At 33.0% G+C, this 10,701-nt stretch overlaps 1 protein-coding gene across 5 annotated transcripts in view; it reads left to right on the top strand.

The window, feature by feature from the left end:
- Positions 1-10,701, top strand: part of LOC117106110 (orphan steroid hormone receptor 2-like) — a 33,551-nt gene that overhangs the window by 13,242 nt on the left and 9,608 nt on the right. For 4 of the 5 annotated variants that reach the window (XM_033247450.1, XM_033247452.1, XM_033247453.1 and 1 more), the window contains exons 3-6: positions 3,250-3,384; positions 5,771-6,014; positions 6,537-6,716; positions 10,278-10,442. In XM_033247450.1, the coding sequence (XP_033103341.1) occupies positions 3,250-3,384; positions 5,771-6,014; positions 6,537-6,716; positions 10,278-10,442 (724 nt within the window). The remainder of the gene's footprint in view (positions 1-3,249; positions 3,385-5,770; positions 6,015-6,536; positions 6,717-10,277; positions 10,443-10,701) is intronic. The other variant, XM_033247455.1, reaches the window with a different exon arrangement.

Genomic DNA, 10,701 nt, shown 5'->3' with positions numbered 1-10,701 from the left:
AATAGATACACTAACTCTTGTCAATAATTTTATATTCTGTATTATATGTCCGTCGATTATTTTGTCTATACTAGTAATTTTTTACTTATTTTGTATCAGGAGACGAATTTTACTTTTTCGTTACAACGGGACAATAAAAGAATCCTGTACTGTTGCTTTTCTTTTCTTTTGTACATCATTATGCACCGAATCTGCTTTACATGCGCCCAATTAAAATCAATAACAATAATAGTGCAACAAGTCGTGCACCGAATCTGACGATCAGTCACACCCTACTGTAGCCCGTTGTTCTGGTGACGCCCAACACTATACGTCTTGTATACCTTATACAGTACAGTAATTGCAAAAACTAGTGAAGCACAGTGGTGGATCAGTATTGTGTATCTCGCAATTCTCATTATAGTTCAATCAGTTCAATCGAAAATTATATTTTATTACATAATCATGAATACAGTCATAATACACCATTGCTTCGATTATTTTATATGACTATTATTATTCACCAGACAGCTGTATTGGTATATGCCTTTTAAATCCATTGATTGATTGATATTCTAAAAAATCTTTAATTAACAGCAACGAAAATTTAGGAACATAACAAAATAGAGTAGGCCTAAGAGTACCGTCAATCATTTTAAATAGGCCTAATCGAGATATCATAAGCATTAGGATTTCTTTCAACATTAACATAACATTGCCGTAAATGATCAAGGCATGAATTTTTTTTTTTTAAGGAAGAATAATACTCTCATTTTATAACATGTATTAATACCGATATATTGTTGTAATTGAATACACACAATATAACAAATAATACCCTGACATATATTTTATTATTTTATTTTATTTTATTATTATTATATTATTATAGGACTTGTTACTTTCTTTCACAATTTGCATCAACTCAAGAACATCGCTGAATCCAATTGATCTTTACCCATCGGACGGCTTGTCTGAACATGTTGATTGGTGAACTATGAACTTGCTGTAGCACATGTTTTCATGACACCACGGCGGCAGCATGGATTCGTACTGCACCGATTGTCTCTGTATAAAAATACCTAATATTTTACACTAGGGCCTAGCCAGGGCCCAACTGTACCTGGAGTATAATTTATCATAACATAATTTACTGCAGTACCACTGTACTTTATTATAAATTGAGAATGTGAGAAAATGTGAGTACTTCTGTAATATTAAATAAATTGTCAACTGCGGAGCCAGAAATCGACTGCATCTGTTTGCTAGGCTACCGTCATTTTGATTATATTGATCGTCAGTCAGCGGAGGAAAACGACGTTTTCAAATAATGTATGACTCAAAAACAAAAGTACAGTAACTAACGGAATTACTGTTACAACAACGCATCCATTGTGTACTACAGGACTGAATAGGGATTGTTAATTTGATGTGATCGACATTGATAAACAATTTTAGGAAGACGCGAGTGCGTCGAGATGTAGGCCTTGAACGGACGTGTACGCAAACATGACGGAAACTGGATGAGTCTGTTGCGTCTAAAAATTTGCATTATTTATGGCCGGTACTGTACCATGTTCTAGAGGGCGTCCTTCAAATGACGGTAAAAGGCGTTTGTGGCAAACGCATGCTGCGTCTCTCTATAATGCGTGTTCGAGTTCCTAACGCTATTCGATTGTCAATAGTCGTGGTAGTAGTACCCATCATGCCTAAACCGGATTTTCCACCATTTTCAATTGCTGCATCATGACATAACGTCTATGCCCCCGTTGGGGCAGTAGACACAAAAATTGCATTAATGGCAATGGAGGTCAAATGGTTATGTCACTATAGAACATAAATTATTCATAAGTTCTTGATGGATAGTTTAAATGTGTATGTCACTACTAGCTGGTATAATCTCCAATGGTTTATTGTAATACATCATGTGGTGTGCTGTATCCTGATAGATTTAATGTCTGTAGATAAAAATTTCATGCATTATATTTAGGTTCTTAGATTACTCAAGCACAAATAGGTATGGCATGTTATCTGGTATTACTGATAACATTATTAACTCTGAAACAGAAAGCAGGAATATATGGCATTTTTTAAATACTGAATTGTGTTTTTTACAATTATTTTTTTTACGAATAATATGTTGAAGAAAGGTTAGGACATAAACTTTCGATACATTACTGTATGTACAACTTGAATTATTGATTATATGTTTCTCTGGCAGTTAATTCATTCAATAGTATAATTCATACATAGTTATATTTAATATTAAATAACAGTAAGAAATGCAATTATAAATAATTAATGCATGTAATTTAGTTTAATGTACTTATTACACTATATACAGTAGTTGATAAATATTTTTTACTATATATAAATGATAATATTAATTATATTTTAATTTAGTACCGTTTAAACTCAACAGAAATTAATCTGCCTATTTTATTTTTGTCATTTCATATTTGCCACATTTATGGATTTTACAATTTGGATTGTTATGTTAAGAACAGTGCCTGACACTAGGAAGACCATAGTTAACTTATTCTATGAAAAATAAATGAAAAATATAGGTTGATGCATTGTTTTGGTCTTCAAATTTAGCATAAATGTTCCGGTATGCCTGGTGTCTCTTTGCTACACATTATTGCAAAGAGCTGTTGGTGACACTATCAATATCGTTGAACCCACTGACAAATGACTGATACCAACTCTAGGCCTTCCATTATCCCTATCTGAAGATTGTTTCCACTAGGTCGTTGGCCGGCCTTCCTTGGCAGGGCTGTTCAGTTAGTGTAGTACATTTCTACAGTGTATTCACAGAATATAATGTAGGCAACTAGGCCCTATGCAATATTTTTCACTTTAGCATCACCTAAAAAATTTCACTAAAGCAACGGATACTTCACATTGTGAGCGAAATATCAAGTTATGATCTTCAAGACAAAGCTGATGACATTTAGGGTATTTGGCCGATGATTGGTGAGTGGATACGATTTGTCCCTGATAATCGGGAAAGTTGAAACTATTTCAACTTTGCCTATTTGTCGGGGACCAATCAGGGAGCCTTTCCTATGTCTTCGGGGACCTCTATTCAGTGTAGCAAATGCAGTTAAAAACAGTGAAGCGATTTTGTAGCATACAGAACTTACTGTACATAAAATCTAAATACTGGTATTTCAATTTCAGTTTAATTTCAAGTATACACCAATATTTATGGATAATCAATATTAAAAATGAATTAGTATTTGATGATGGGGTTGTTTTTGATTTTAGGTTCAGATTCAAGGTGGATTACAACAAGTACAACAGACGCACCAACTTCCTATCCTTCAACAGGTTGTAGTAACAAATCCGCAGCAGATCGTGCAAGTGACATCTGAACATGGGAACGTCGCATCTCCACATCAGGTAAAAACAACTTTGAAACAGATTCTCATGAGTTTTCTAAAATATCTCCCACTTGCTAGAGAGATACTATATTCATGCTTATATGTCAATTGAAAATGTAAACATCCTCAGGTTTCAGTCCTATTATTGGTTGCATTAAAGTGCATAATCCAATACCAAGTTGAAAAAGATTTTAAAAAGTGCTTCTGAACGTCACATTGCAATGTGGAATTTTCACATTCATGTTAGTAGTTCTTCAAAAAGAAAAGATGATGATTAGTTTGGTTTTGCTCTGATAAAAAACAGTTGTTGACTGTACTACTATTCTATCCTCTTTTATCCTTATTATTATAATGTGCGCAGCCATTCTGTATGGCCGCGGGCCGGTAAATTCATCTCCGCTTTCTGCAAGTGTTTCTTTCTGATGTTGTCTGCTGATTGTCTGTGGCATTCTGAGTAGATTGTTGTTAAAAATGATCAGTTGCAAATGCCTTTTTTTCATTGTTCTTCATGACAACGTATCTGTTGTCGATGCAGTGAATTACTGTCTTTATTTGGTCACAACTAATTTAAAAAAAAAAAAGAAACGTTAAAATTTGTCCATAAAAATAATTACTTTAATTAGCTCAGAATAATTTGATTAAAAGAAATAGATTCTTTACTTGTGTCATCATTGACTTGTGATCATGACCTGGTACACTTGTATGTCTTGTTTAATAAATATCAAAGGGTGGAAGTTATCTGGGTTATAATTGTGACGTCAGTAACATGAAGTGTGATAATAACCTAACAATAATTAATTAAATTTGTACTCTGAGATTTGTCTAAGTTAGAGCTGTATTATTTTCAGTGCAATTTCACATGTTATGAACAATTTAAAAGTTGATGTTTTACAAAGAAATGCTAATAGCTATATAAAGCTATATAGCTGCCTTGAAAAAACACTAATTATTTTTTAAAAGAAGTAAAAACCATTGTTTGCAACTAAGTCTCAGAGACTGATTTATTTTTCATGACTTTTTACTCGCTTCTCAATTCATGAGTTATTCATTTTTAAAGCTTAAAATATTTCTGTTTTTAGTATATTTTTTGAAAAAGATAGAAGTACAGTTAGTAGACATTCGTATCATTAATAATGACCTAGTCAGTGTACAAAGCAGACCATTTTATAAACAAATTAACATTTAATATGAAAAGGGAATGTAAACAGGTCTAGCTTCCATTAGAAGATTAATAAATTCAAATGATAATTTCTTATTCGTTATATTTATCTGCTAAAATTTGTTATGAAATTGCTTCTTTCAATTCTGATTAAAATTATAAAAGCAGTTGTAAGTGTTTTCAATTTTCGATGATGCTTTATTTATGAATCGTAACACACGGAGATGGCGGCCATCTGTCGGCTCGAAGGCACTCCCAGACAAGTGCCAACCAATCCAACATCTAGAAAAAATAAGAATTGGAAGATGCTAACTATCACAGGAAGTGTGATTCACACAGCACAGTAGCATGCATGTCAGGTCGAAAGGAAAAGTTGAGAGCAGGCTTGGTTGGCAGGTCACATGTTTAACCCGACGAGAACCCCTGACTAATAATGCCAATGCGAGTTTCCTTCACACTCTTCAGAATATTGGTAACCTATTGGCCTTGTACACTAAATTGAGCGCGGACATAGACGCTACACTATGGACTTTGCAGTTAACTAGGTTAGCTCTCTACAGTTTGTTTTCTTTTAATATGATCCGTATGAGTTTTTTCGAGGCCCATACGTTTTCTATTTCTGCACAAGATGAATGAGCAATCCCCATTCAATCATGAGACTCGTAGCTCGGAGGTTAAAAGTTTGTCTTCATTTGATACCCAGCAGTTGTCTATTGGTCATTCTTTGTGGTTAATTTCATTTGCTGGCAATTTTCTCAATAGTTGGTTATTTTTGAACTCAAATCTTTGTCCCACTTCATTTAGAATCTTCACAGTCAATGTTTCAGGTTTTGCTATGCTTTATTCATTACATGTATGTACTAATTTTGTGCCATGCATATATTATTTCAATTGACTAGTCTATGCTAACCGTTGCACATCACTGCTACTAGATGTCGTTTTGTATGTCCTTACTAGAGTGATGGAAGTAATAAGTTTTTCTGTTTATTATGTTACTTAATATAGTATTTTTATGTAGATATCAGTAACTTCTGATTAAACAACTTAACGAAAATCCAGCTTCTCAAGCCTAAATGTACAATAGAATTTTGGGTACACATTGTTAAGAATCTCATTATTGTCTAAAAAGTGTTTAAAACAAATAAATCAATAATATATTATTAATAAAAAATTTCAAGTTATAATAATTTGCTAATTAATGAATATTAAAGATGATTAACAAAATAATTTATATCTTCTCTTGTAGATCACTGTACAAGCAGGCCCTCATCCTGTAGAGGCATACAAAGTTCAACAGGTCAGTGTTAATCAACAGACAGTTGACCATATCGTGAAGATCCCAACAACAGTCGCTGGGCTAGACCATCAGACGATGGAACGATTAGCCAAGCTACGTGATGAGGATTTGATGATCAAAAGCCCAGGGACACAAAAGTACTCCCCACAGAGGCCTGTGGAATATTGTGTTGTTTGTGGTGACAGAGCCTCTGGTAAGTCATGTTAAACAAATCTATCGTCTATCACGTTAATAATTTCCTTTATTTAGTAGAACAGGCTAGATATATTTGGCTATTATTATAAGGAATCAAAAAATAAAAATTTAAAAGTAATCTTTGTTATTTTTCTTTTTAAATATTAACCATGATACTGACATGATTATGATGATATTGATTGTGACTATTTTTTCCATTGCACTTAGTTTTTGGATCGAAAGGTTTTAAAATAGTTAGTAATTATTTTCAAAAGAATTTAGGTTTGCTGCAAAGATACTTCATATGTTAATCTTATTTATAGTTAACTGATTCAAACATGTTTAGAAGAGTACACCAAGCATTCTGGTAGTTATACCACAAATTGAAGAACAATGTGTATTGTGTCATAGGACCTACTACCAGAGTCATAACAGGATGCTATCCACTTCCTTTGCATCATGCATTTTACCGGTCGTACACATGTAAATCATCTTTCGTTCATCAAAAAATATGTGTTACTACATACTTTGCCTTCTGTAGGACGTCACTATGGTGCGATCAGCTGCGAAGGATGCAAAGGTTTCTTCAAGAGGTCGATCCGCAAGAGTCTGGGCTACACGTGCCGCAGCAACAAAGATTGTCCGATCAACAAACATCACAGGAACCGGTGCCAATACTGTCGCTTACAAAAGTGCCTCACCATGGGCATGAAACCAGATTGTAAGTACCCTTTGAAGATTATAAACAGTTTGCTTGCATTTAGCTGGGTTGTAGAGGCTTAACACTATGGTGATAGACCTTGTTCACACGGTTGTTGACCTGTCTTGTCCTATTTATGAATATAAATTAATTTAAGAAAAAAAAAAAAATGACAAGGTTAATTGTCAGAAATTTTTTTTTTTTTCTAATGTATCATAACATTTAACTCCTGTTGAAGTTTAATATAATTTATTGTTTTTAATAGGGAAGATAATCATTTTAGTGAAATTAAAAATAGATTGAAAACGTATTTCCTTGTATTAATATAGGACAGGGCAAGTTGATGATATGTATCTGTAGTGTTTTCTTCTATGCACTTTCAAAAATTAGTTGATTCATTAAATGTAGTTGCCTTTTATTTCATTTTCAGACATAAACATATTCTTAATACCATCCCATTATTTTATAATCAACACAATTTTGAAAATAAATTTTAATTTGAAATTTGAAGGTTTTGCAGGTTTAAAGGAGAATCCTACTACTCAGCCTGCTAAATCCTTTAATAGATAATGGTAGTTAAACTATGTTGTAATCGGTAAAGGTTTTCTATAATTTTTAGCCTGCTTTTGGAGACTATATAATTGATCTACAAGCAGCTTGGAATTTCTTTGGACATAAAAAACAACAAGAAATATAAAAATTATCCTTTTCCTTTAAAAAAAAAAGAAAGAAATTTACACATTTAACACGTTTGCTGCCAGCGACGAGTATACTCGCTCACAGGGTGTTGCCGAGGGCGCCAGGAACGAGTATACTCGTCAAATCGGGGGAAACATTCTAGCGTTTATAACTTATAACAATTATACATTGTAGAGCCACATACTCAACGGCTGGTAGTTCGGGGAAGATACACCTAGACGATAACGTACAAATGACATATGTATGTCCGTTGTGTTATGTTGCCGGTAGTACACTCGAGCGGTACAATTGGGGGCGCCCTTTGAACATATACCAACCCATGCAAAAAGCGGATGAGATAACTCGCACTTGGCATAGCCAGTAAAAAGTTCTACCACAGTGCCATCGACGAGTATACTCGCCCCCTAATATTTTCCCGCCAATTTATTAGACACTTCATTTTGATGACATGACTAGATAAAATTTCAAAAAAGTATATTTGTACATGTAAACTTGTTTTGGCACACGGGAAGGAACCTTAAAAAAGGTCTGGCAGTCAACGTGTTAAAGTGCCTTATAATTAATTTTTATTTAATTTTATTTGAACTGTATTTAATGAGGGTGAACCATCCAGCAAAATCTCGCAACATGTAGGAATACAAATTACAGAAAGCATGTCTTCTGCAAGTCTAAATATAATCATCAGAGTATGGTTAAATATAACAGTAAATATAAGAATTACATTAAATTAATATACAAAATATATAATATGCAATTGCAAAAGTAAATAGAAGTAAGTTCAAATAATAAATTAAAAATATGTATAAATAAAAATCTTCTCTTTAGGAATATACAGTAAACAATTTAGTCATAAGATAAATAGAAATAAACATAAACATTGTAACCAATTAAATATTGTATATTTATTTATATTAAATTGTTAAATGTGTGTGATTGGAGATTTAGTACGCGCATATTTTATTGATTTTGATGAGCAATCAACAGTTATTGTTGCTATGGAGTGATTGTCAAATTTTCGTAACACTAAGTCAGGTATTAGCGGAGACTCAGTTTTACAAGGTTGGTTATCATAATACGACTAGTTGATTAAAACTTGTTTTATAGCAAATTGCTCATAGACTCGAGTTTGAAAACCATTTTGCATCAGGACTTCCTTGACATTTATAACTCCTTATGGATATAAACAAAACAATCAATTTGAGATATAGAGATAAATATGAAATATATTAGTAATAATTCATCTTGTATCCTTCTGCTATAGTTTGCTTTGGGGGAAAATTTAAGAATCAGGATTACATTATTGTGCAATAACAACACAGGAAATATAACCTTTGCTTGGCATCATACAGAAACATTTAAAATTTAACAAAAATATGATATATCTTTAAAAAAAATATGTAAAAATAACAGGATGTTTATTAAAACCTTCTGCATAATACTTTGATATTTTATTAATTTAAGTATTTTTGTGTCTATATAAAATTAATAAATTACCAAATTTACTGTAAAGTTAAAAGGAATGGAGTAAAATTATTGTCCTATATTTTTACTCAATGTATAATTTTTTATTTGACTAAATTTTAAATAGATGTACCCTGCATTATCATGTATGCATGTTGATGTTGTGGTGAATAAATCTGTTTAGACAAACAAAATCACTCTGCTGATTTATATCTGCACCAATATATCTAGAAAATATATATTTACTATGATTGATGGAAGCAATAAAATGAAATGAAGGTATGCCTCGTGGTGCTTTTAATGGATTTGTGTAGACTTCAAGAATAATCAGAATAATGCAAAGTGGGTGGTATACTGGTTGCAATTTGTCTCCAAAACTTAAAGTCTGGGTTTGTCACTCAGGCTGTCTCCTTGTGTCCTTAGACAAGGAATTTTATCCATGTTGTCTTCTCTCAGCCCAGGGGATAAGTGTGCACCTAGTTTGGTTGAAATGCTGATGCACAGTAAATGCTACTTGTAACATTATGAAATTATATCCTCTAGGGGGCTGAGTATGCTTTGTTAGCAAATTGTTGCCATTACCATGAAAAAGCACAAAGAAGTGGGTGCCTGTTTATTCTATACAACACAACAAAAGTGGTTTCGAAGAATACTGCACTTATTATTTTCATATACAGACACAAATTACTTTGTGCAAGGACTTTTACTTGTACAGGTTAAGAGGGAAAAGAATGTCATACATTGTAGAACTGATTTTTCTAAAGGCACATAAAGAGTGATTGAGATAACAGATTTTTGAATATTTAAAAACTGGGGAAATGGGCATAATCACTCTTTTCCACCTTTTTCCTCCACTTTCAAAAATCTGTATCTTATAACCATTTTAGAGTTTTTGTGTCTTAGTATTAGTAAAATCAGTTGTACGACATATCAAAAATTTTTTTTTTTTCTGGGGCCTAGCTTTGAAAAGTCTTACTTTTGTGCCTCTTCATGCAAATGGCAACAGTTTTTGTTCTAGTAATCCTTTGAAGTGCGTAAAGGCCTTAGCGATAAGACCAACATTATAAATTCTGTATGATTCATAATTAGAGTTACATGTAATCACATTTTTATAATACTACAAACAGGCCATCTCATTAATTAGTAGAACCTGGAACAAGAGAACTTATAGTAAACAAAACAGCAAGACATCCTCTGACTAAAGTACAACAGAAGGATTAACATTGTCAAATTTGCAAGAGTGTGAATTCTCTCTTCTTTTTATTTTTACCTGTTTAAAACTTGAATTGCAGTAGTTTGGAATTTTTGCTTAACTGTTTTCTGGTGACGGTCTCTTGTTCTCTGATCTGCTTTTGTCTACTCTGTCACCTTCCATCCTTCACGCACTACAGATTTTCCTTACTTTGTGCCATTCTCACACAGTGCAATCCAAATTACATCCATTTACTCCAGCTGTCCAGTGTGAGAGAACACCTCTGAAGCAAAGGGAGAAGTCCCCTGGAAACTGTGCCGCTTCCACAGATAAAATCTACATCCGCAAGGATCTTCGAAGCCCGCTGGCAGCTACGCCAACGTTTGCACCAACAGGTAACGCACTGCCAATGTAGCACAATGAATAATGATCTCATAATTATCATATTAAAGCCCCATTCCCGGCAAAATTTCACTTTTTTTTTAAAAATATGCATTTGCATTACTCCAATTATTATAAATCATGGAAAAATATTGGCATGAATTTTAGTTTTACGCAAAAGAATTAAAAAAATGAGAAATACAGACTATTTCTCATAAAATATTACTATTTTCTCGACGAATTCATCGTTACTAGGCAAATTCAGAGGTTGTA

This window comes from Anneissia japonica, unplaced genomic scaffold (genome assembly GCF_011630105.1).
Source record: "Anneissia japonica isolate Jap-2015-1 unplaced genomic scaffold, ASM1163010v1 scaffold44224_len116398_cov150, whole genome shotgun sequence".
Classification (NCBI taxonomy): domain Eukaryota; kingdom Metazoa; phylum Echinodermata; class Crinoidea; order Comatulida; family Comatulidae; genus Anneissia; species Anneissia japonica.
This window is presented reverse-complemented; position numbering and strand designations above follow the sequence as displayed.